Below are 26814 nucleotides of genomic sequence, written 5' to 3' on the forward strand. Positions count from 1 at the left end.
GAGATTGGTTGCGTTTTACCTAAGGGCTGTTGGAGCAAAGCCTGGGAGCCTAGGATGCTAAGTGCCAGTTAGAGCAATCTTGCTGTTTTCTCTATTAATATGTAAATTGCTTGACTGTGTTGTATCTCACACAGGCCACCAAGAAAAGAGTTTAAAATTTAGGCCCTGCTGAAAAACAAAGGCAGGGAAGGAGCTGACAAGGACAGCATGATTAACCTTGTTTTCCCATTATTTTGCAGCATGTTACTGAATGACATCTCACATACAGCTTTTACAGCCATCCCTGTTAAAGATTATGTTCTTCGTGCCTCCAGCTGCCTGGGCACACTGTTTGGTAAGAATAACTACTTTGTTTTTTTCCTAATGAAGGTTATATATAGTATCCAACAGGTATGTGGATAACTAAACTTACATAAGGTTTTAAAAAATGTAATGTAATTTGTATGTGAAGTCAGCAGAAATTTCAGGGTCTCCAAGACTTCTCTCAGTTGTGCTTTGTGGAGTCCTGCATTGTGATTTAGGAGCTTACCTATTGAAAAATTGATTTAAGATTAATTGACTTAAATAGATTCTGACACTCTTTTTTCAGACTGATTAGAATCTGTCGGTACATGGGTCCACTGACTCCCTGGGGAGTAAAAGAGTCCTTCATGCGAAGGAAACCAGCAGAATCATGACCCAAATTAGGCAAACAGGCCAGGCAAAGGCAATTGATATGGAAGTGGGAGGATAAAGGATGATGATTAAACAAGGAAACACCTTCTGGGTTGTGTGACAGAGCACAGGATTTTTTAAATTAGGGCAAGAGGGGAGGAAAAGAAACTTGAGAGCTGGACATCACTGGAAGGAAGTGAAGAGAAAGAAGTGGCATGTGAAGAGGTAAGGGTGCTTAGGATAGTCTGGGGGATATCGCAAGCCTTAGTAGAAGCCTCATATTATACTGTCTTAGGTAGAACAAAAGTACAACAGCAACACTTAGTGACAGGATAGGGAAGGACAGTTAGGGGGAAAGGATGGAACAAAAGCAAACAAATCTCAATGCCAGTTTGAAGAAAAATAAATTGGGAATTCAGAGTGAAAGCTGTGCTCTCCACGTACTTTTTGTCTCTGCTCTGTTGGAGACGTCAGTCGTGCTACTCACTGGGAGACACAGGAAAGTTTGTAAACTGCTCAGGAGATGAATGGAATGAGAAATTGAAGACTGGTTAAATTAATCTAGCTATTAAGTATGTTTTCCTTCAGAAGGAAAAAAAGGCATGGAGTTGACAGAAAAATACTGTAAACCCAGAAGTTTACAAGTGAAACCCAACTTGTTTCTGGCTGTGCTAAATAGTGTAGGCTGTGTTAAATGTAAATCTCAACACATCTTCTTTCTTAGGATTAGAGGTATCTGTAATTTTGATAGGTTTTTTCCCTTAAGAACACAGCTATGCACACAACTTGAAATTATTTTTCATTTAAGCTGTAGAATATCACCAATATGCTACACTGCTGAATTTATACAAAATGTTGCCTTGTGCTCAGCTGAAGAAGTGTTCCTGCCAGTCCTCAGTGCTGCTACGTAGAATTATGTGAGGACAGAGATGCCAAAAGCTTGAGAGTTTTCTTTCACGCTTGTTTCATGAAAATACTCTCTTATTTATTATTCATTGTTTTCATACATGTAATATAACACCTGTGCACAGTGAATGTCAAACTCATGATAAAACACCCACTAACTGAAGTTTATGGCATAATTCAAGCAAATGGGGTTACGAGCGACGAAGCTTCGCAGACAAGACCGTGGAAGAGACCACGTCTCCCTCCTGCTGCCTGAGCTGCCGTAGGGGCCGTACCTGGAGCCTGCTACTCTTTTGCTACGTTCACAGCTTGTGCAACCAACTCCTTTTATTCCGTACAAACCATTACTGAAACGTGTGTCTGGTGACCACCAGAGGGACCCTTTGCACTATGGCACCTGAAAACACGTAACTTTTTAAAAGATTTATTTACAGCCAGGCCTAAACAACAGGGTACTGCGGCACATCGTTTCCTAAGCTTTCACCAAAGGAGGCTTACCGGTAAAGCCGGGCTTACAGCTACAGATATAGCCCTCGGCCTTGTCATAGCTGAAGGCCGGCGGCAGGCCTGGGACGCTCCCGTAGTGGCCGGCCCAGGAGCGCTCCACGCAGTCACCGCCGGAGAGGCAGGGGCTGCTGCTGCACTCCCCGATGTCCTCCTCGCAGCGGGAACCTGCATAGCCTGCAGGAGGAGAAGGCATTTAATTGATGTGCTATCCATTCGTTCCAGACCTGAAAATATTACTGTGAATATTAGATGCACTTGGTTTCAGACTCTGCCGCGTGCTAAAAGATTTCCTCTGCTTCTTGAAGGTGTGAACGTTTCCTTGCAGCTCTCTGTCAGGGCTCAGCAGCAGGATATTGCTACGGCTATTCTGCAATAGCTAGCTGAGCTTTGCTGTGCTCTACAGACTTTGGTATTTTTTTAGGAAGTTAGGTGGAGATCTGTGTGGATGACAAGGTCCTGCATTGTGGTGTAGATACGTTCTCTGGTTGTGTGAAGTTTTCCTTTTGCATCACCTCCCTATGACAGAGGAGGGCAGGGAGTATAAATTATTTCGTATTTTTAAAGTGCTTTATCTGGAGTTTGAAGTGCCACAAAACTCCCCGATTTCTGGAAAATGCTAAGGACTCTGTCTAATCTTTCCATTTCTAATGCACTGAGAACTGTGTAGTCCAACACCACTGTGGCATTTACTCCTCGCAGTGCACTGTGTTCTTGTGTCCTCAGTAAGGACATGCAAGTTAAACTTTCTAGAGAGACTTCTTGTAGTTAGTCCGCATGCTGAAAGATTCACAAAGTCTTTTGAAGAGCAGTGTCTCTGTCCCCACTGGGGCTGTGGGAGCATTTTTGCAAACAGCTGGATATGCAAGCATTGCTCGTAGTGGAGAACACAGCCCAGTGTGTTTCACCCCACACTGCTAGACAGAAGAATTCGCATTGGTGATATGAAGGAGACAAGTTTCCCAATGTAACACCTAGTTTAATTTTTATTTATAAACAGACAATATTTCGTATTGAAACATAAGTTTTTAGACCGATGTAAAGGTCATGTTAGTGAAGAGTAAAAAATGGTCAGCTGCAGCAGTGATTCATTTATGTATCACATGGGTTGAAGGACTAAGCAACTGGAAGATGGATCCCAACTTTGACTTATCTCCTGTCTTTACACCATAATACTGGCACTATTGTTTTTGCCAACTTCTGCTGTGCAGGGAATTCCTTAGCTATAAAACAGAGCAACTTACCCATAGGGCTCTGACTCGTGATGAGGAGCAAAGCCCATCTAAACATAAGCCCATAGAGTATTTTTAAAGTTATATAGCTTCAACCTTTTATTGTATCAGCAAAAAAAATTAGGACATATCTACTACACAAGGAAAGAGAGTGTTTACAGGAGAACTTAGAGCTTACCTGGCCAACAGTGGCATGTGTAATTGTCAGCATTGTCCTCACAAGTGCCATTATTGTGGCATGGTTGTGACCAACATAAGGGAGTTAGGGTCTCACAGTGTACACCCATAAATCCAGTACCGGTACAGTTGCAGCTGTACCTGCAACACAGAATGCAATGGTCACTGTAGCTGGAAGTCAGGAGATCTGGGCTTTGTTCCCAAACCTACGCAGACTTCTTGTGTAGCCTTGGCTAGCCGCTTGCACAATTGAGACCAGGCTCGAGACCACCATCTGGTGCTCTAGGAGAAACCATTGGGAACTAACAATGAGCTTTTTCCTGAAATATGTGATTTTTGTCTGGGGAAAAAATATGCTTGTGAAGTCAAATTGGTTTTGACAGATCATTTCTTCTAAGAATTACTGATTTTTTTTTCTTTTTTCAATTTTGGAGAAAAAAGTTTCTGTCAATTCCAGTGTAATTTTTGTAGGTTTAACATTATTCACAAATGAAAAGGGAAGAGACAGTAAGTGTGTTAGTATCCCTTTCTCTTGGACTGATAGATATTGAATTGGCCAAACAGTAAGGCAATTTCTGTTCCTCGACTAAGTGAGGTTTTCTCTTTGATGAAAAACAACATTTTTTGTTGTTAGGTTAGTAAAAAAATGTCAATTGCTTGCATAGTTCCAATAACAACAGTAATACAAGCTTCATTTTGATAGCAATGTTACTTTTATGGGTTTAGAAGTAAACAAGCTAGTATATATAAATGAACAATGTGCAGGTAATCAGTAACGTCTGGGGTTTTTTGTTTGTGTTTTTTTTCAGGTGAGCTAGTTATTATAAAATACATAACTCCTATGCCCAGGTCATAAGGTATAAGGTCAACTTGTACATGTCATAAGAAAAGACAGGCCTTTGCACGATAACTATGTTAAATGTGCATGCTTGGATGATCTTTGTCTAATAATAATTATCAGAAACAAAAATTTATTCTTGTATTGTTTTATTTTAAATTAAAATGATACACTGGTTATTGTACAATTGAAATCATGGGGAATCTTGCTGAACGAGAGGTAAGTATACTTATTTGATAATTTCTGTGCTTAATATCCAAGTCTTAGACTTGGAGTAAATATATGGAGGGAAAGTGAAATCGTTGAACATAAGGGAGTATCAGAGAACAACTGGCTCCTGCAGTCTAATGAACCAAAAAGCGTAAACTTTTTACCACCCTATTTAAGTTTACATAAGCAGAAACTTCTGGCAGGCCAGTTTATTACTAGTGTATGGATTATTCTTAAATCAAAATCAGAGATGACTTAGACCAGGTGGCATTTGAATGTAGGATATAAAAAGTAATGAGGAAGATGTGAATCAGAAAAATAATTTTCCTTCCGAGGTATGTTCTCAAAACAGAAGTCTCTTTCTCTTGCTGTATTTTTCCCACATGTCTTCCATGTGCCTTCAGTTTGGTGCTGTTCAGCTTTGTGGTGAAAGATTTTTTTTCTGCCTTAGTCCACACTCCTTCTTCCCTTTGGTCCAGAATGAAGGAGCAGTGAGGAATATTCACAACTTGCTGCTTAATGTGAAGCTCCACCTGTGTGCCTTTTTTCTCAGGTATCTTCAAGTGTTTGATGTTGCCGTCGACCTTCAGGGATTCTGGTGGGTACCCTGCTTGTGGGCCGGCTGTGACTGAGCAGGCAGATGGCTTTTTCTATTAAGAGTGATACTCTTAGATACTCTACCTAACATTTTTTGGGCTTCTTGTTTCATGTTCTCACAATATGCAGAAAGCAATATGTGCAGATGTTCTTTCCTATGCAATGAAAAGAGCATTGAAGGTCCTGGGAATATTTCCTATGGAAAAAAGGCTTGAAGCATGCAGAGGTATCCTCTGTGCCTGCGCACACCAGGTTTCATAGGTTCAACTAAGGCACCTCTAAATCATTGAATTTAAATAAGAAATGTGCAATAATGTGAAACTGTTTTTTTTTAAGAGAGCAAGTTATACTTTGTTGCATTCATTAAACCTCACTGGAAGAATCGGTCTGAAATTTGGGAGATAATTTGGTTTGGTGTTTGTATTTTCGGCTTTAAATGCTAAATCTGTTGCCTCTCACACTTCTGTGAGAGCTGGTGGCACACAAAAAAGCCTGAGCTGTACTGTAGCATTAGTCAGAAAAGGAAAACTACTGTTTAAAGACTACAATTCTTCATTTAACCCCAAAAATACACAAAAGGAAGGAAATTGCTAGACACCCTTCTGTTTTGAATTGCTTTGTTGTCCAATCCTTTTCATCATGTAACAAATGTGGAAAAAGCTCCAATCGTTCTCCAGATATCCTGCAGTATTACAAGCCAATTAAAATTGCTCTTACATGTACCTCAGCTTTAAAAGCTAGGGGAAAAATGAATAGGATTAAGTCTGGCCTGAATGAGTATCCCAGTTGCTCACCTCATGCATGTATCCTAAAAGGCTTGCAGGTTACTAAGTGGGTCTGCTGTGAACTAGTCGGGTGCAAGGTGACCTCCCTCTCCCTGCTGTCATGCTTTAGCTACAGTGGAAAATAGTAAATTGCTTTGTCCTGTTCAGAGTAATACAGCACTGCTGAGAAGGAGCTCCACAAGGTTGGTGCCATGTCACCACGCTGTACAAAAGCTCATTCCCAGAACATGATCTCTTCCCCCTCTCATTCAAGGCAAGCATGCCTTTTGCTGACATGATTCTTGGACTGATGTTTGCACCACTAAAATCTTCAAAACTGCTTTGTAAAAGCTGGAAAATACACAGTAGAGGACAAATACTGGCAAAGGGAGAGCCTGCATAAATATGCTTATGAACTTTCAGCTTTTTTTTTTTTCTATAACATAGACTTGAGCTTATACATATACATTTTCAGTTTTGGGAATCTCATGCTGAGTATGCAAAGCCCATATTGGTGAACGAATGCCAGAGCTCTGGCTGCCTGGGCTGTGCTTGGACCTCTGTGTAGGACTATTAATATCAGGTGGAGAAACTTACTTTTCTGTTGCCTTGTATTCTCTTTATTTATTTATTTTTTCTTTGTCCATGGACTGCAGGTTGTTTTGAATAAGGAGCTGTTGTCCTATGTGCCTGTAAAGTTCCTGACACATTTCCTAATGATATCTATCATTATGGTTACTATTATTACAGTTTTCCTCTGCCTCTCTTTTCTAATGCTTCTGTCTGTCAGTGTGGGCAGCTGCTGTTGGCAAATTCAATTTTATACACTCTCACATCTCTCTTGGAAACTAAAGTTTGATGAGCGTTAGAAACAGAATTCATCTGTAAATGACAGTCCTCAGGGCCAGACAAACAACACGTTGTAAATATTTAAAGTAAAGGTACAAATGTGAAAGACATACCACTTGATCAGTCTTTGCCATAAATGTTTTGTTGTCCTACTGGCTCTGACACCAGACTTGCATTCTTTAATTCTTTTCAAATTTAAAGTTAAATCAGTGCAGGATCAAGGAGTGAAATCCACAATTTGAAATTGAATCAGCTACCTGGCGGTGCAGGCTCTTGTAGCATTCCCATCTGCAGAGGAGCTAATAGCACCTCACATTAGCGTTACCCAGCTGTAGAAGACGTACCCGTTGGCATTGTCTGTGCACTTTCCCCCGTTGAGGCATGGCCGGCTGACACACTCGTCAATGTTGGTTTCGCAGAGGTCTCCGAGGAAGCCCGGTGCACAGGAGCAGGCAAAGCTCCCCAGGGAATCCCAGCAGGTTGCACCATTCAGGCAAGGCTGTGATGAGCACTCATCTATTTCCAGCTCACAGTTTGTACCTTCAAAAGCAAAGAAAACAAGCAAACCCCAAACTTAGAAGTACGATGTTCACCTTATCTTTTTTTTTTTTAAGTAATTGCCTATTATTAAAAGGTATTTCCTCCTCAATGTTCATTGCAAGACTATTCTTCTCAAGGCTTGGGAGAATTTACAAAAGAACAAACCAGCTGTTATTCACAAGAATAGGTAGAATAACAACTTTTAATGTTAGCTTGAACATGGAAACAGAAGGAACTAATATTCAGATTATCCAGATTATCCAAACCATGCTACTATCATATTTATATAATACAGAAGTGACTAGTAATTTAATGATCTCAGAAGAGTCCATTTAAAGCTGCATAGTTAATTGAATTCATTGGAAAGCTGTCTGCTTAGCTGTGTTTTATTGCTTAATTTTTTTAAGATTTAGCAATGTGTAAATACATTAGTCTATGATGCCAGGTTTGCAACAGGTCAGAATCTTGGAGCTGCTCTTCAGAGATAATGGATAGAACTAAATCAGTACTAATATTAGTTTACAGCTATTTATGATAGTTGGCAGGTTAAATATACACTCCTTTTTTTTTTATCTCTAGCACAGTCCAGGAGATACTAAGAAAATTTTATAATGAATGCCTTGCAGTTCCTGCGTGATTATTTCAGGGTTTTGTATGCTTATGCACATATTTAGTATTTTGAGTAATAGCGATTTTTCTTTTAAATAATTTTCACCTGCCAAGTCAATTTGTTTTAATAGCTACAGCATCAGCCACAAAACAGAGGCAAAATGGCGAATTATAATGAAGAAGTTGCTTTTAAGTGGACTTCCCTATCTTTTATTTGGCTTAGCAAAGTAGCAGTAGTATTGTAAATAGTTTTCGGGGGAATTTCCTACTTGAAAGAGAATTTGCAGCCCTGAGAATGGGTTCCATTTTTTTGGAGAGGTGAAGTTTTCAGTACAAGATGATGGGGCAGGCTTTCAAAAGATGGGAACAGACATGTTTTGATGATGGGTATTGTCTTAGCAATTTATTTAGGAGCTCACCTCTAATTCTTTCTTTATACTGTTTTTGCCATCTCTGTCGGGCTGTGAAATTTTTGCATTTTCAGAATATTTTTCTCAAAACACTTAGATTGCTAATATTTAGCACTGTTACTAATTTATTGCTGATTACTAATTTATTTTGACCCTTTTGAATGTAGAATCTTTAAAAAAATTAAAAATCCATATTCTAGACAAATACCTGGAAATATCTTAAAATATCACAAGAAAATTTGAGGATGTTAGCTCATAGCTGTTTTTTATTGCATTTAAACACAAAAGTGCAAGTTCATCTTTCTAGTAGTTATGAAATATTATTGCTGTAGCTTTAGAGAATATATTTTTATAGTTTCTTGAGACCACATATAGAACACTGGATGGGTGAAGTTGCCGGTCCTGTGCCTCCAGTTTAAGGTTCACTGATTCGGCTAGCCACTACTTTCAGCAGGAGCCTGCCGCGAGACCCTAGCACAGGAATGCTCTCTTATGGCTTTATGGTAATGTACATTACATCCAGATAGAGTGAGCAATCCCTCTGTGGTCATTGCCCTGTGAATTCACTGTAATTGTAAACAGTGTGTTTGCAGAAGTATGTCTAGTGACCGTAAATCTGCCAGAGCTTGTTAACAGCTTACTGCGAACACTAAAAATCATGTGACAAAACAAGCCCTGTTCAACTGATCCTCAGTTCAGCCAAATTTAAAACTACAGGCCTGAGAACAGCCTGACGATTAACATGAGAACATAGCATTGTTGTTTTAGTTCATGTCTTTAATCTATCAAGCCCAGTAACCTGCCTTCGGCAATGTTGCCTCAGAAGAAAACTTCTCTCTGTATAATGCATCCAGCCAATGCGATATGCCATGCAAACAGGAGGAATTCCTTCCTAGCCTCTACTGAATCTCCTGTCAGGCTTTCTTATATGTGAAGAAGAGAGACGAAAAGATTAGATCTGCATTTGCACCTCAGTCTAACATTCTGTTGTAAATATGCTGTATGCCAAATATCATATGCCAGAAAGTAAAAAAAAAAAAAAGGCACCAACAAGCCCTGCCATGGTTATTGCATGGGGCTACAGCATCAAGAGCAAAGGCCTCCTGTCCTAGAGCAGGCAGAGTGTTTTGGCAGATACTGAACCACACAAGTGGCTTGAATTGAAAGACTGGGCAGGTGGATATAAGTGATATTTATTACTTTTGCGGTTTCTTTGAAGAACTAAAATTATTTCTTATACTGCTTGCTTTTTAAATGAGTCCTACTGTGCGCTTCTTTGTACAGCCCCAGTCAATAAAAAGTAAACGCGGGAGAGGATGAAGGAGATACAGCCAACATTTTCAGACTTGCCTGCCTACAGATATATTATAAAGTCACCTTCTGGACAATGATGCTGGAGGTTTGCAGGCTCAGAGTAGTTCCAGGTGGACCTGCGTGTTCTTAGTGCGGCTGAAAATTGGTATCCAGGTCACCAGTTCCACGCTCCTGTGCTGTAGTGCTGTGCTTGGGCACAGCAGGTACAGAAGACTGTCCCAAAATTCCTCAATCTGTTTATCTGTTAGTAATCTTACATGCTGTCATCTGGATGGAGAGTGTCAGATAGCTATTTTTGAAGCACCAGCTTTGAAACGGCAGGAAGAGAGTTCATAAAAAAACTAGATAGAGGGACGAGTTCAGTTTCCTGGAGCAAGGCTTGTCCTTTTTGCACACAGGTCTGTACAAACCACCAGTTACCTGCATGCATGCACAGACATAAGATGTTACAGGTCTTACAACACTGCACTAACCAGAAGCAATTAGAGGAGAACAGTGGGGCTAAATCTAATCAAGGGTTTCAGCGCTGGGAAGTTATCAACTGCAACAAGTACTCTCTGGATGTATGTGCCCTCTGCTAATCTTTATTTTGAAAACCCTTTGAAATGTGTTCAGTACTGCTGGGATCCTCTCACATCAGTCTTGTGGTTAGGAGTCTCACCAGCAAGCTGATAACCTGGGCTGAATCCTCTGCTCAGGCTGGCTAGGGCGTGAAGTGGGGAGCGCTGGTTTGAAACTTGAAAGCTGGGGAAGGAAACAGACCTTCCACTTTGTTGGCAATTGCTGTTGGATGGACAATGCCATTTGCTATCAATACCCACAGTGATACTACCATGAGCTTGTTGGGAAATGAGATCTGTACTTGAGGTACTTCATCCCATGGTAGAGGCTGCTGTGCCTCTGCTTGCCTTTAAGTGCCTACGACTTATGATGCATCTACTCTAAATACTTGCATGGCATACATATTGTTAAGAATACTGCATGAGAACTTAAAGATCCATCAGGAATAATTTCTTCATATTGTACAGAGTTCATCCCAGCTATGGTTACATCATAGTAAAAGGCATTGCACCAAGAATGAATCTAGCCCATTGTACCTATTGTGCCTATCACTGAAACACTTTCTCCTGCTCTTGTCTTGGGCTAAGAGTGGTTTTTGGAACTGCCTTGCACCCCTGACAGTTCATACTAAAATGTTCACTGGCAACAGAGGACTGGCTTCATCTGTGTCCAGCAAGGTAATTAACGTACCTATCTGTGGGTAATAACAGGCTCTTACACCATGCTCTGCTGAGGTGAATTAAAAGCAAGTGCAATTAGTGCAATGGAGGAAAAATCGCATTTGATTAAGGTAGCCAGCAAAACTTCAACAAACCAATTGAGCTTCATTACTTAACAGCTGCGTGACACATGTCTTGTAAATAATTTCACACATGCAGAGCATTATCATAGAAACTGGGGATTTCATGCTAAATTTTCCACTCTTTGGCTCTTGGTGCATTCTAACCTCTTCCATTTGTGTAAGAATTATGTGTGACATTTCTCAGCTATTTTAAGAAGTGCTGCAGCATACCAATCATACAAAATAGCAGTCGTAGTCCATGAAACAAGTAGCAACCGCAGCCAGTAACTCAAGCATTTGGTTAACGTTACTGCTGTAGATTTACTGTACATTCTCTACCTACATATCAAGAGATATAACCTTTTTAACATCTTAGGGAAATGAGATGAGGCTGGATCACTTCCCACAGTAATTCATGGTGTCAGGCCAGGATAATAATGGTTGGCAAGATCCCCTGACAGAGTAAATGAAGGTTTTTATTGCCAGTGGGGAAACCTCAGGGCTTTCATCTAGTAATCCCTCTGCATTGTGCATTTAGCGCAACTCACAGCAAGGTGCAGAAAAACAATGAAAAAGAATGCTTCTGATAAATCATTTTGTTAAGTAGCCTTTAAAAGCTGGTGTTTTACTGCTGAAGGAACAATCCACTACTCCTTTATAGAATTATTATGATTAGTCTCTTTGCTGCTGGAAGCAGTGTCGGAGCTGCATGTCAAAACACTGCAGCCTCTTCTGCTTTGTATTTTAGCCCTCTTTTCCTTCCTTGGCTCTCTACTCATTTCTTAACTCTGCTTGTGCGGAGTGCAGAGCACTCAGTGACATTGCTTGATTTTTGGTGAGAGCAGAGAGCATCAGCCTGGGAAACAGCAGAACGTCGTGATGGAAGTGGAGCAACGCCAGCAGAGCGAGTTTCCTCCAGCAGTTTGTGTTGATCTAAATCTTCATTTCTTTTTGTTTGGGCTTTACTATTTTATTATGTTTTCTCTCTGTCTCTAAGGTGTATGTGCTGCCTCTTTCAAACCAAGTTCCCAGGCTATAGATCCAGGCCTGGACCCCACTAACAGTGCCAGTTAAACAAATACAGTTTCCTGAATAAAACAGGAGGTCTGGGTTGAGTCCGATCATTGCAGAGTAACCATGCTGGCTGTTAATAGGTTTTTCCTTCCTTCTGCTCTTCAGCTTTTCCCTGGTTGTGTAGTTTTCTCCTCAGCTGGCCTGGGCTCAGACACCCGCTGGCAGCAGCGGGGTGGCGGGAAGGTAACAAGTTTCCTTCAAATAACATTCTCTGTGCTCATGAGGGATATTAACCAAGGGCTGGTTTCCAGCGAGTGCTGTGTCACACACGGGAAATCTGCTTTTTACCTCTGACTTCCCCTCCTGCATGGGGATTTGGGGATGGAGCTGTAAACCACATCTCTTATTTCTTATTCATTTGAATCACTTGAAGCAATAGCTGGTTTTTCCCCCCTTTTGCTGTATGATTCTTTTTTTTCTTTGTTTACCTGACTGGCAGTCTATCACTAAAATGCCTCCCCTTTTCTCCTTTTAATGATTCAGTGTGCTACCTCTTGCAGTCCTACCCCTGAATACAGCTTTGAAATTTGAAGGGAGCTGTCCCCTGCAAGGATTATATGCTCTCCAGTAGAGGAAGTAGGCAAGAAAAATCACACCCGTACCTTAAAAATGGAGCCACATAAAATGGGATTATCAAAAAATGAGCAGTTTGGGAACCTGATAATACTTTTCTTTCTATTTAACTTACATAATGTTCTAGTTGCAAACGAGTCCTCTGTTTCTGGGAAGGGCAGAGGAGAGGAAGTTAACATGAAACGTCTAGGTTTAAGAGTACAGTTTGTCGTGATTAGCAAATCAAGCAAGTCTAAGTAGATCTAATTTTTAACCCTGTCAAACAGGTTTTGTCTGAGGACCAAAAACTATGCATAGCACTCTGAGGACAAGCATTTTGAGAATGTTTCTTTTAAAAGGGAAGTTAACCGAGCCCTGTGACATAGCTTGATGTTCACGAAACTGCTCTGTAGTTTTTGGTAAATGTGAGATTTCTTTAATCCTTCTCTATCTGATATGAGTAGTTCACAGTGACAAGGTAACCCATAATGTACCAACAGTCACTGTTGCCCAAGCTGAAGGCAAAGTGGTAATAGAGATATGACTAAAAAGGTGTGTGGGTGGGGGAGTTGAACTTGGAACATGAATTGTGATGGTTGGCCACGATGCAAAGAAAAAGATGTTTTAATAGTGCTTACCTGTGTACCCAAGTGGACAGATGCAGACATACTGTCCTACCTGGTTGAGACATGTTGCCCCGTTCAGGCACGGATCTGACACACATTCATTCACTTCCAGGTCACAGTGCTTGCCTTGGTAGCCTGGGACGCAGTAGCAGGAGTATTCATCAACTCCATCCCTGCACACCGCTCCATTGTGGCACGGTTCAGAAATGCATTCATCAAAATCCATTTCACAGAGTGCACCTGTGTATCCTGCACTACAAAGGCAGGTGGGCCCAGCCAGGCCATTTTGGCAGGTGCCTCCATGCTCACAAGGGTTTGTGTGACACACACTGACGGCTGTTTCACAGGTAGGTCCATTATACCCAGCAGGGCACTCGCAAGTAAAGCTGAGGTTTCCAGCAGAGCTTAAACAGGTAGCATTTTGAAGACAAGGGTTTGAGGAGCAAGGATCAGAGGTTTTATTGCAGAGTTCCTCCACACTGTCCACTGATACGTCTGCACAACGACAGGTATCATCTTTACGACCAGCAATGCACGTAGAGTTCTTTTGGCAAGAGTTTGACAGGCACCTGGAATCGTTCCTCATGCAAAGTGACGCTAGAAAGGAAACACAAAAAATCCTGAGGACTTCCACAGCACTGGGAGTAAACAAGAGTGAAAGAAGTGCAACTCTTAATGCAACTGTGTTTCAAAACCAACACCTCCAATTGTTGGCTTGTTGAGAAGAAAACAGGACTGGTTACTGTGTGACACATATCAGTAGACTAATAAAAGTCAAATGAAAACAATTATGAAAATATGAGTAGGTTGTAATTTCCTGTTCTCGCCTCTTCCAACAACCATGGCCTGGAGTGTCAGGATTGCTTAACACTATATTAAGAGTAAAGTTGCAACACTATTGGTGGTTGTCAACAGATATTCAACAATATGGAATGCATTTAGGTATATTTAAGACAAATTTATTATTTTTTACTAGAAAAAGGAGGAGCCACATTTTTCAGTTCAATACCACTTTGTATTCTTTTTGTGGTGGAAGGTTTTTGTATTAGATTTCAACAAAGCTAAATGACTTGGATGCAGTTATAGCTCAGGTAAGTGGTTCAAACCATCATGCACTTTGATTTTAACTTCCTGATTATAAATAGCAATTTGACAGTGATACAGCATTTCCACCACAAAGAATCTCCCAAACACCTGAGGTTCAAAATAGTCCTCTGAGAGCCTTCCAGCCTCTGCAGCTGAAAGGACATGGTGAACACGGTGTAAACATGTTCCTTACTCTCCAGGAACTAAGCTCCTGCCAGTAATTAAAGGCCACTTGGAGCTGCCTTACTATAAAGACTGGCTGACAATAACAATAGCTACTTCTCACTTCCCACTCAAGGAGGAGCAAGCTGTTCCCAGCATTGTTCATAACCCATCACTGAGAAACACTGATAGAGTTAAAGCAGTGAAAGTAGTGAAGGATGTTCTTTCTAGTAAAAGAAAACAAGAATTTTGCCATGAAACTGTATAATTTTTTAAATTGTGATTAATTGTCTCCATAACAAAATAAATGGCTGTATTCAGGTAAGCATAGCATACATATGTAGGTATACACCTGCTGCCTTAAATTCAGTGTTAGGCATACTAAGCAATAGCAGCAAGGTGCCAAATGCTGAGTGCCTGAGGTAGGTGTGTTGACTTGGGCTGAATCCTCTGCAATCACAGCTTCACTGCCAGCAATATCAAGTGAGCTAGACTGAAGCTTGTGTACTTTTATGTGTGCTATAATCAGGTCTCCCACATGCAGCACAGACATAGGTGAAAAGTGCAATGGGGTTCTATTGATCACAAAATTAATCTCATAATATCACGTTGTTTCTGTCATGACTTGCCATTGTTTTGGTATGGGTCAGCAGAAACGGTGTTAATTGTCAGCACACGTCCTGCAGTGTTTGGGAATTTTGTTACTCATATAAACTAACTCAAGGCTGTGGAGCTGGTAAGACCCAAAGGGATTATTGCAAATGGGGTGTTTGCTCTAGACCTCTATCTTGGTCTAAAGATCAAGCTTTTGAATGCTGAGGAGAGGCTAGTGGAAGAAATCCTGGAGTTGCCTCCAAATACTATGCTAGTAAAATGAAATAATGGCAGATCAAACCTCATAGACACTGATTAATGGAGAGAAGAAAGGCAAGTGGTTGTTTACTGATGTAAACCACCTAGAAGACAGGGACCATATAAATACTGACCTAAAAAGCCAAATGCATGTATAGTATTTTAATTCCTATGGATCAAATTGGAAAATCTGATCTGGAGTATAATAAGAAGAGTTCTACACAGTACAATTTTTTCTTTTGCAACTGATTTTCACCATGTTATAAGAAAACCTCTACTGTATAGTGAACATCTGAATACCATCAGACTTCTAATGTGATTATGATGTGACATTCCTCAAAATATGAGGGTAAAACTATAAACAAGTATTTTGCATATTGCTAGAGAAAAAAAAAATATTTGTATCACAGGAGGGAAAAAAAGCAGTCATATCTTGGCCAAGAATCTATGAAATAAAGCTGAATTCCTTTTGGAGAGAAGGTAGTGATTCAGAAGGGAAAGACTAGTGGGCTGGAGAATGAAAGTTGAACGATCTTTATGATGGTCCTGTAAACATCCTGTTTTCTTCTTTCAGTTTATACTTTTATTCTGGAGTCCTGTTTGGAAATAAAAAGCGTATGTGTCTTCTACAGCAGTTACTTGAAAACAAATGGCAGAACAGTGTATGTTTGTGCAAACAGCGTGTTGTGGATGAGCTGAACTTCTCGGAGAAATTCAGGCCCATCTACCACCAGTCTCTAATTTCTTCCTGGTTCTTGGAACTGAGATTCAGGAGGGTGAACACAATAGAGAAGTAGATGGAGCACTCAAAGAGAAGCAGCGTGTAGAGATGCTTATCAATCAATCAATAACTGGTGCTAGACCAATGCTGATAAAGTCCTGGGACAGATCCCTGGCTGGCTGGGAAGGTGAGAGGCTAGGGTTCGTCACTTGAAGATAACAAACAACCACTGGGGACTGTCAGAGAATACAAACTGACTGATGAGGGTGCATTTTCATAATGTGTATTTTAATACATAATATAATTTAATCTGTTTTTTTCCCAGGAAGGGGAAGTGGAGGAATAAAGCCTCAGGAGGCTTTACCAGCTTAGGAAAGACAGCTTATGTAGACATGACACTATGATAATAAATGGGGAGGTTGGAAAAGTTATCTGTGCTTTATTATTGTGTCTTCTGACTTGAGGTGTACACAGGAGCAGCAGTGCCTCTCAGAATAAAAAGCAGCAGCCTGAATGAACTTGATGCTCATAAATAGGTACATATACTGCGTCAAATACCTAATTAATACTTGTTTGAACAAGCAGAATAGAGATTTACGTAGTAATATCGATAGTAACAGTGACATTGTGATTTAAAACAAACTAACAGTGGTCTTAAGGATTACACAGAAATAGTTTCTTTAATGTTTCTTTTGGGGTGTTGCATGTATAAGTAAAACCTGAGAAATGTTTTTGTTTGAACTATTTTTAGCTGTTGTCATGCTCGTATATACCAGAGATGCAGAGGAGAAATATCGAGAAAAGGTATGGTCTTTTCTTGGTAAAGATTATCTTCATTTAATGCAGGCTAAGATAGACCTGATTAAGAAAGCAAGCTAAACATTGATTAGCAGGAGGAGAACTGGAGCTTTACTTCCTGTTCTTTGAAGGAAAACAGGTTAAAGATAGTACTTCTGATTCAGCCTGCCTTTAAAATGACCATCCCCAAACCTGTTAACATTCAGTTTTGCACTGGGAGCAGATATGTCAGTTGTACTTCCTCCAGCTCACAGCTCTCACTAAATGCAAAATTCAAGACATTGGCCATCGTGTACTGACTTGCTCCACGGTCAGCAGTATCACGGACCTTTCTCCTCCTCCTCAACATACCCTCATGTATGTTCTGATGTTCTAGTTTACATAATTTTGTATATTACCCATGCATTTAGTTTCTTTAGCCTCGATAATAAAAAGCTTACTGCAATCTGTTAATTACAGTTAAAATGAAAAAATCTGTGTTCCTTAGGAACTTTTGCATCCCACATTTTTCTTGGGATTGCACAACTTTAAAAAGCTTTCCTTTCAGTCTGTCTGCCTACCTAAAATTCATTAAAAGTGCATGTTTGAAGAAGCATTGCAAACTTGAAAAATTAACTCTGATTAAGTTATAACGTTATCTAACTATTGTACTGTGTAAACTACAAGAGGTGAGGTCAATCATTCAAGTGCTTCTTAAGTAGGACCACTGTGACATGAGAAGCAATTTAGTTAATTATTACTGCTTTTCCAGAGATAATTTGCATGCAACAACTCAATTTGTTGCAATGACTGAGAGAAACTGAAGCATTTGCCAGTCTACAGTTTTGATAGCAACATACTAGCTGCGAGCACTGGTTAAAAAGCTTCATAGCTCTCTGAGGCAGTAATAGTGGATGGAAAATGAGAGAAGAGGAAAGCAAGCCCTAAAAGCACAGTCTGTAGTGAAGGCAACCAATTTGTCTCCAAGGTGACACCACAATGTGAAAAACATGAAACAGAAAACCTTTCCTGGATTTTTTTAACTAGTGTCTTAATTTCAACTTCTCTGGCTTTTATAAAACAAATTTCTTATGCAGAAATTGCCAACAGACAATTCAATAAATCCAATACTCCCTAGAGGATGCTTTTGTCTGATTTGTACTACAAGTTTACAGCGAAGCAATAAAGTTTTTGGAGTTTCATCTTCATTCTAATGCGCTGTGCCATGTTTTTTATTATTTGTATAGTTCTTGAGGAACACAAGAGTTCTGAAGGTCTTAGCAGAGATGTAATCACTGTTGAGTTTTAGCTTACTTATGATTTAAAGGCTAGGACCAAGAGTTTTTGTTCGGGGTGCTATACAGTAGTTTTGCCCCAGCATCAAACCTGCATCTCAAAAAGGTGATCATCAAAGGGTATGCAATTATCATTCTGTGGTTATCAAATGGTATGCAGTTCACCAGGACATTCCCAGGATTTTTTTGAGAGAAGTCCTAAATGACGTGAGTGCTTCAGAAAATCCTTGGATCCTGGACTGCTAGTTAGAGCACCATTTTCCACCTATATGAGACAAGTTATTTACACTACCTCCCTTCCTGCCCCATAGAAACTCAGTTTCCCTGCTGCTCTGGAGTGATGTGGAAGGATGGATTTGGGAACCTATTGAGCTATTGAGAGCTATGGGGAAATGAGAGAGGAAGAAGATCATAGCATGTGGAAGCGGAACTCCCCCATGTTCTGCAATGTGATGTGGCAGAGTATGGTGGTGTCTGATGCAAAGGCTGGCTCAGTTTGAGCTCATGGTTGAAGAACATTCTCTACTACATTTGCAGAAAGAGGGCAGAAATGTTTCAGTGTTTTGGGGGGCTTGATTTTTGGTAAGGTTGCAGAGGTATAACCTGAAAAGGCCTCATGTTCTAGCTCAGATACGCAGAGGAGTCATTTTCATTCTTAAGTAATTAAGGTCATTTCAGCAGTGACTTGTTCTGACAGAGTCTTAAAATTTGTGTGTAACATTAGAAAAATGGAAACAAAATGCCGATCACTTTGGATTTACATTGACTGACACTTGAGGTAATTATCAGTCTCTTTATAAACATTGGTACATTAATCTAATTGCGAGAGGAATTAGTGCCAAGCATTTTACCCCACAGTTAAATCCTTTTTATGCAGATGAGATGTTTGGCAGTAAAATTCTTTGCAGTAAAGCTTGCCATCTACTGGCAAATCATCAGTACTACCAGAAACATGTCAATACCTGCATCTTTTAAAAGAGTTGGTGCAAACTATTAAATACAAGAAATGCTGAGAAAGAGCCAGTTTTTTCGTCTTGGACATGCTTACTTAAATTAATTAAAGTGATGTTGTTAGTGTATGAGTAATTGAGCTTATATAACCAATCAGCACTAAAAATGCATGATTTTGGTCTGGTAAAGACTTCTTACTGATTGGAAACCACCAAAGTGATACAAAACAATTTGGGTGTTGGAAGTGCATGCCAATGAGCCTAGGAGGGCAAAATTAAATTAATTGGAAAGTTAACATAAACAGGGCAGGAGTTTTGAAAGGGCCAAAGCAATTTAGCACAGATCTTCTGACTCCTGATATGGGAACTAGTGTTCCTCAGTAAAGCAGGTAATTTTGAAGAGCACATCCTTATATCTTTCCTGACAATTTGGTTGGTTTTTTTCTGTTTGAATCAGAGAGCTAGAGAGTTCATGTGTGCTTTTCAAAATATTCTGTTATCTTAAGCTGATAAAATCAAAAGTAAAGTAAATTGATGATCCCCAATTCTGAGAATCTGATTAGCAATCTTAGCCATTCAACGTCCACAAACAAAACCTAGCAAACTGTTTGGGTTGCTTTTGGCAGAAATGTCTTTCAGCAAAGACTTGTTCTTTCTGGACACGACTCTGCCTGCAAGTTGGTGAAATATCATAATCAGCAGCAGAATTTAAAATCAAATTTCAATCACTGCTAATCACATTGTTATGAACTGGAGCTCACTTGACTGTGGTCATGCCTGCACTTTGCTAATCATCTCATCATGCCTGGAGGCTACTTGTAATTCACAATGCTATTTTTCAAATGTGCCTTCTTCCCCTGAAGGAGGACTTCAAAGAAGCTCTCAACACTAACAGCTTCAGGGTCTTTTACATATGCTGCAGAGATTTTCTGACCTTCTTAACAGAGCCAGTCTATTTTCTTAGAAAAAAATCTATGAGAAGATAGAGAACTTCTTGATACCCATATAGTCATCAACATTGATGAGTTTACTGTGCTTTGAGGAGGACTTCTTTCTTTTTTTTTTTAACAAAGAGTTATTACTTCACGTTTGAATTAAAAGTAGGAAGCTACACCAGCTAATGCAGATAAAGCAGTTCACAGCAAAATCTAACATTTTATTAACGCATACATTTTGGAAAGAAATGGATAGCAGAAAAACAATATGCTTGGTCTATGAGTTGAGAAATGAAACTTTAAAAATATTCCTAAGGAAAAAATGATCGAATTACAATAGCAAAAAAAAAAAGTGTTTGTTTGTTTGCTTGTTTTTAAAAAAACAACCCAGAAAAATGTGTGTTGGGTGGGGGCTTTTGTTGTTTTTAATTTGCTAAAATAGCTTATATAATTGACATCTTGGTTGTGGTCAGTCACTAGAAAGATAAAATTTCATTGGGGTAAATGAAGGAAGCATTGCTTCTCTTAGTGCTATTACTTCAATCTGTCTTCTGTTGACTCAACAACAGCATACAGCTTTTGTTCACAACTGAAGGCTTACCTTATGATCAAATAAGCTCACTAAAGAAGTCATGGGATAACATGACGATAGCAAGGGTTTAGATAGCCCAGTGTCTGGAGTTAGAAATGAGAACCTTCAATGCTTGTGTCATTTCTTGTTTAAAACTTACCCCTGGGATTTTAAAACAAGTGTGTGAATCTGTGTCACTAAAATATCAAGCTCTGTGACTTTAGTGAGATCTTGAAATAATTAGCATTTAACTGGAAATATTACAATATTGCCCAAGGCATTTAGTGCTGCATTGAAGAGCACATGGCTTTGGTATAACTAGGCATATCTCAGTTTATCTGCAGTGCACCATGACATAGAAAATACAGTTCATCACTATGACAATAACTTCCTTGCAAAGACACCCTTAGAAAGTTGTGGGTGTGCATATGTATTCACTCTTGATGTATCTTGAAGAACTAGGGAAGAAATGAGCACAGCTGCATAATTGACAGTGACAGAGATTGGGATCAGATACCTTCACCATGGACTGAAAGTCAGAGATGCCATTCGTGGATCAGCATTTGGCAGATGGGGAAGAAAAGGACATGAAACTATGCAATTCTGGATAAAACAAAGCCAGGTAAGGGGCTATCTTAGCCCTCAAAATAGCTTTTCCATAAAGATTCTCTGTGAATAGATAATTTCATTTTTTCCACACAGTTCTGATTGCCAGACTAAAGTCTCAAACTTCCTAAACTTTGCACTAACGCTATTTTACCCCTTCCCTGCCCATCTCCCAAAACATTTGTCTACCATCTTAATTATTTAATACAATGAGCATCTTGTAGTTACTGTGGTGCCATTTCTCCTTTGCAAGCTTCACCTGGGACAGAAGCGCCAGCCCCAGGACCTGACCTGCTCTATCCACAGCTGGAATTATGACTCAGACTGCTCAATGAAAAAGTGTACCTTGGGAAGCTATGAACAAGCTTTTGCCGAACAAGCTTTTGCCAAACAAGCAAGCACTTGTTGTATCTACAAATATCGTGGTCATAAAGGGTTAATCCTGAATCTTTAACTTCAATTGTGTGTCCAAAACATCCTAGCATGTTGTTATAGAAACCACTTTCAGGCTTTAAATCTTGAGTCACAATTATTACCATAGTAACCACCACCACACACAGGCAGAAAAGAAAAAAGGTGGTTACACAAATATTCCATTCTATCAAAAAAGCCCGTTTTGTTTTCAAGTACATTTGTATCAGCAAAAACAAGGAAAGTAAATTAACTACTTATTTTCTGAAGCAGAAGTATTGTATATTAGTGTCAGAGTAACAACTGAATAGCATTAAAATTTTAAAATGTTTAGGAAACACTTCAAGATTTTCAGAACAGATTACAGAACTGGTTATTAAATCAGTGTCTCCATTTCACTATTCTCGAAACATTTCTGCAAGCTCAAACTAATTTGCTGCTGCTCCCCGAGAACGAAGGCTGTTACTGTTGGCTGTCATTTTCCTTCGCTGTCTTTTTACCTTTGTGCTGTCCCAGAGTTCCTTACCCTATGAGCACTTCAGCAGCAGCAGTCCTTACAGCTACGCTGACTGATGATACTAAACACAGCAACAATTTGACAGGCTTTCCTACAAAGCAGCCATGCAGTGACTGTTTCATCACACCACAGTGAGGTGTGCTAGTTCAAAGGTACTCACTTGGTGTGCGCACACACGGCTGCTTTCTGGCTAGTGCAAGAGTGCTGGAGAAAAGCGGGGAATGGGTGCAGCTCATTAGCTTGTGAGTTGTGTTGCCAGCAGTGGACAAATAAACATCTTGAAAATGAGGCAAATGCTCTCTTCTCATAGCTCCCCTTCACTTCTATCCTTTGTTTCAATGTGGTAAAAACTCTTTGGCTCTCACTTTATTTTGCATCGTACCCTAGTGTCTGTGCTGGGAACAGGAGGAGAATCAGGCCCATGAGCTCAACAGGGCTCCTACAGATAGAATTTGGAGGATTTTTGGTTCAATTGGCCATCAAGGCATGGTGCTACTAGCAATGCAAACAGACTGGTTTCTAATGTTAATAAAAGAGTTCATCTGCTACTTCCTTACGTTTAGGACTACAGCACTGCAGTTTAAGTTGACAGTGCATAGTGATTGTCGTGCTTTTACTATGCACAGATATTTTTGTTTGTATAAGATGCAGGGCAGTGGCTGATCAGGCCCAGAAGGTAGCTGATATCCATCCCAGAAAATGATGAAGACACTGATGTAGAAACCGAACTGATTTCTGCTGTGCAATCTCCGCTACTGCATACACTCTATCAGAATATAACTTTCCTCTTTAATAGTTTCATGATATGTCTCCACATTCTTATCTTCTAACTCTGCAGAAGAGTAAAGACATGAGTGTAATGAGGTCTTCCTTCTCCCTTTAGAAGTGATGACATTTCTTTTTAGTTGAATTCACACAGCAGAATTTATTCTTAATACTACAGAACAGGATTCCTCCACACAGGGACATGGGAGATAAATAGGCAGGTGAGCAACAACCGTGATACATGGTGGTGGGAACCTGGGGGCCATCTTCAAGTTTGCCTTTCTATCATCTCTTCAGAGGCAAAGAACATGGAAAATTTATTGTGCTCAAAATCTGAAACAATTTTATATAGGTAATAAACTTGATTGCTTATAGGAAAGATTTGGTGATTCTGCAGGTTAAATGTCTTTGTCCCAAGGATTCAGACAATACCTTTCCTGCCTGCACTGCTCTTAGGGCTTCATTAAACCTGGGGACATCCTCACCATATAACTCAGGACACAGAGCCATGTGTGTAAAGATGTATCCTGTGAGATGAAAGGTTTTGCAGAAATAAAGAGAGAAAACCTAAGTGGTTTAGTTAGGGGTGTGAATTATGTCTTATACTCTAAAATATTATCCTGTATTTCTTGCCCTTAGTGAGGTTTCTCAGCACGCCTAGATGAACTTGGTTGGATGGGTGGATTTGTAACACTTTTGTGAAAGGTGCTGCTCCTGCCTTGCTCCCAAGAGTTACAAAGATGGCAGCATCAAGCCTTTTAAAATTAATAGAAGCATAATCTGGTGTTTCCAAACACCATATGTGAACCCAGTGACGGGTGCAAGTGGTGCTGGGGAAGTGGAAAAATGAAAGCAATGCTTGCAGTTGGAAAGATACCACCTGTATTCACAGCTACGCTAAGGAGGAAGGCTAAAATGTACATCCTGGAAGCAGACGCATGGCAAAATAATGAGGGAAATGGTGCCAGAGCTGAAAAGGGTTGCAGAAAGACTAAAGCATGGTCTCACTTCTTCTCTGCATCAATGGGGGTTTTTTCAGGAACACAGAGGGAGTAACACAGCATAAAACACTCGCTTTGTGCGTTTGGGTGAAATCCAGTTGCTCCTGGTTCTGTCTGAATTCCAAATAGTGGAAAATAGGGAGCAAAGAAGCTGTTGCCTCTTGAAGAGGCCAAATCTCACCTTGAGAGACACAAGGTCTCACACCTTTCTGGAGTGTGGAAAGAGTTTGTGGCACTTTGCCTTTGTGTAAGACAGAGGCTCCCAACTCCCGTTGAGCTCCTGGCTCTTGTTGAATCCAGCCTCAGCAAGGAGCTGGGGGCTTAGCTGAGCTGGGAGACGCTGCCCTTCATGCAGACCAGCTACCACTGGCTTGCAGCCCTGAGATTTCATTTAGGTCAGAACATGCAAGCAGCCGTGCTACCACTGTGCTCAACTACTAACATGGGAAAGAAAAAGCAGTCAGAAATGCTGCCAATTGCTGCTAAATCATTGATCTACTGAGTAGAGGGGCTAAAAATTGAGTACAAAATTGACTTCAGGTCTAAATTCTGTGTCCGTGTGTTGTTTGCTTTTGGAAGCCATTAGAAGGCATCCTCTTCAGTCTCCTTTATCTGTGATTCTACCTTTCACTTCATTGCCTCTTTCCTTTTCTTAATAGGAAAACAGCATATAGCAGTGGTTTTGATACACAGTAGCGCATAAAGATGCTGTGATTTTAAAATATAGCCTCAAATGTCTGTAACACTGACCCAGGTGTAATTCTTTTCTGTGAGTCAAAATCAGATAGGCTTAAAAGCCCTGATTGTTGGAAATGCATCATACCAACCTGTAACATGGGACAAGAATTTCGCTTCTGGTGAGGGATATTTTCACCTCTGCTTTGCTAGTCACAGACTTCAGAAAATTAGATTTTCCCTCTGTAAGTCACACTTAAATTTTGGCTTCAAGAAAATATGTATATGCTCATTGGTCAAATGTACTACACTAGTAAATCATAGGGAAAATGTTATTGTCAGGTGTATCACACAGGTGTATGTTCACAGCCAGGTTTTGATGACTACTGATTCAACAGTCTCCACAAGCACTTGTTTTTACAGCATTCGGATAACCAGAAGATCCCATCAAGGCATATTACATCACATGCACCATATCCTTTCTGTGCAGCCAAACCTCTAGCAACAAAATGCACATTCAGAAAATGATGTTTTTTAACACACTAGAACAGGGGCAAAAACCATGACGAAACACATAAGGGTTTTTATAGATCTATTCCTTTTCCCAGCTGGCTTACTATGCTCTGCTTTGAAGTCTATAAGGAAATGAATGTTTTAAAGTTTCTAGGTGCAAAGCTGTGTCCTGATGTGTGCAGATGTTGAGATCGCCTCCAGTAGCTTCTCAGTAACACAGCTGAGAACTAAATGTTGCTGAAGCCAACAAAATGCAGCAGAACAGCAAGATCAGGTCCAACTTTAGACTGGCATCACACTGATATCCATACTCACCAGAGCGCATGCTGTCCCTCCAGGCTTGCTGAATGCATAGTCCTTTTCTCACACAATTTCAGTTTCATACTATGTAACAGTACTCTCGTATCAGGAATCAGGAGAAAGCTTCAGTGCAGCTACGATGCACAGTGAGTATAGAAAAAGCAAGGTCCTTCTTTTCCAGTGTGAACTTTGTAGACGAGTTCACGTTCCAGCCCTTTCTGTTATTTACTAAATTATTTTCAATAGAAATCACCTAGAATTAGCTCTGCATGAGCTAATTACCAATTGGGATTTAGAGACTGCTTGGGAAAAGCTGCAGTTCCTGTATTTTGGGACAGGCTAGAATGTAACAGGGGGAACTGGCGCAACCAGAGTTTCCATCTGCTCTCCTGCTGAGCTCCCATGCTGAGAGCAGCTACTGACAGGGCCAAGATCATAACACTGAGATTGGTGAAGAACAATGATGTGATTGTGATCTGCACAAGTTGCCCTCACTGACCTCATACAGATAAAAATCAGTCACAGGCCCAATAGAAGGATGCTATAATGTGGATTTTTGCAGAGGGCTAGTCTTTTGAATGCTAGTTTCACATAACAGTGAAGCTCGACCATGGTCATGGCTCTGACACAATGTCTGTGGTAGCTTTCCTGACCTGCAAACAGACTGTATTGTAGCATCCTAAAAAATCCACTGACTTCTAACAGAGGAAGAATGAATTTGTTTCATGGTTTTACAACATTTTATTTCCAGAGTAAGCTCAGAAGTAGATTCTAATAAGTCTCTAAGCTACGTGATATGAAACTACTAGTCTCAGTCCACAGACCACCATGGTTTCCTCTCCCCTGATTTCAAGAACTGTTTGCCGATTAATGGCAAAACTCTATGTCCACCCCCCCAACACACTACATAATGTACAGAGATGTTGTTTCACCAGCTCCACCTTTCCCTAAGAGCCACCACCCTCTCCTTGTCCATACTACAATCCTAGAGAGGACTGGCCAAGCCCTTGCTTGATGACACCCCAGAACTTGATTGCAGCTGACAGCAATGCAGTGTAATCGAATGAAAGAATGAAAGTTAAATAAAAGCCAAGAGAATAGCAGCTGCAGGTCACATTGTCTTCTCTGTCATATGAGAACTTGGATTGAACTCAGTTTGCAGGACAACAGAAACTATTTCTATGAGAGATATTCATGAATTTTTGGAGGTTGCTAGTAAAATCAGAATTCTTACTCTACTGGTATTTACAACGCAAGTTATCAGCTTGACATTTACCATTCTGTTCAGGTAAGGAGCTAGCTCTATCACATGGTTATTTATGCAGCTCATTTGACTGCCTTTCACTTTGCAGCAGAACACGATGACTAGTCTGTGTAGTGGTGTTCACAGCGAAGTACACTGACCTCATGACACTGCCAGGCCAGACGGGGCTGGTAGACCTCCTGCTCTCCTCAGCCCTGGCATATTTTTATGTCATA

General features: G+C 40.2%; 1 protein-coding gene across 1 annotated transcript in view; it reads right to left on the reverse strand.

The window, feature by feature from the left end:
* Positions 1-26814, reverse strand: part of CRB1 (crumbs cell polarity complex component 1) — a 124398-nt gene that overhangs the window by 60291 nt on the left and 37293 nt on the right. Inside the window, exons 4-7 of the mRNA XM_072867207.1 lie at positions 13211-13795; positions 7076-7271; positions 3475-3614; positions 2059-2241 (exon numbers count right to left, since the gene is read on the reverse strand). Coding sequence (XP_072723308.1) covers positions 2059-2241; positions 3475-3614; positions 7076-7271; positions 13211-13795 — 1104 coding nt within the window. The remainder of the gene's footprint in view (positions 1-2058; positions 2242-3474; positions 3615-7075; positions 7272-13210; positions 13796-26814) is intronic.

The sequence above is a fragment of the Ciconia boyciana genome, chromosome 7 (genome assembly GCF_034638445.1).
Source record: "Ciconia boyciana chromosome 7, ASM3463844v1, whole genome shotgun sequence".
Taxonomy (NCBI): domain Eukaryota; kingdom Metazoa; phylum Chordata; class Aves; order Ciconiiformes; family Ciconiidae; genus Ciconia; species Ciconia boyciana.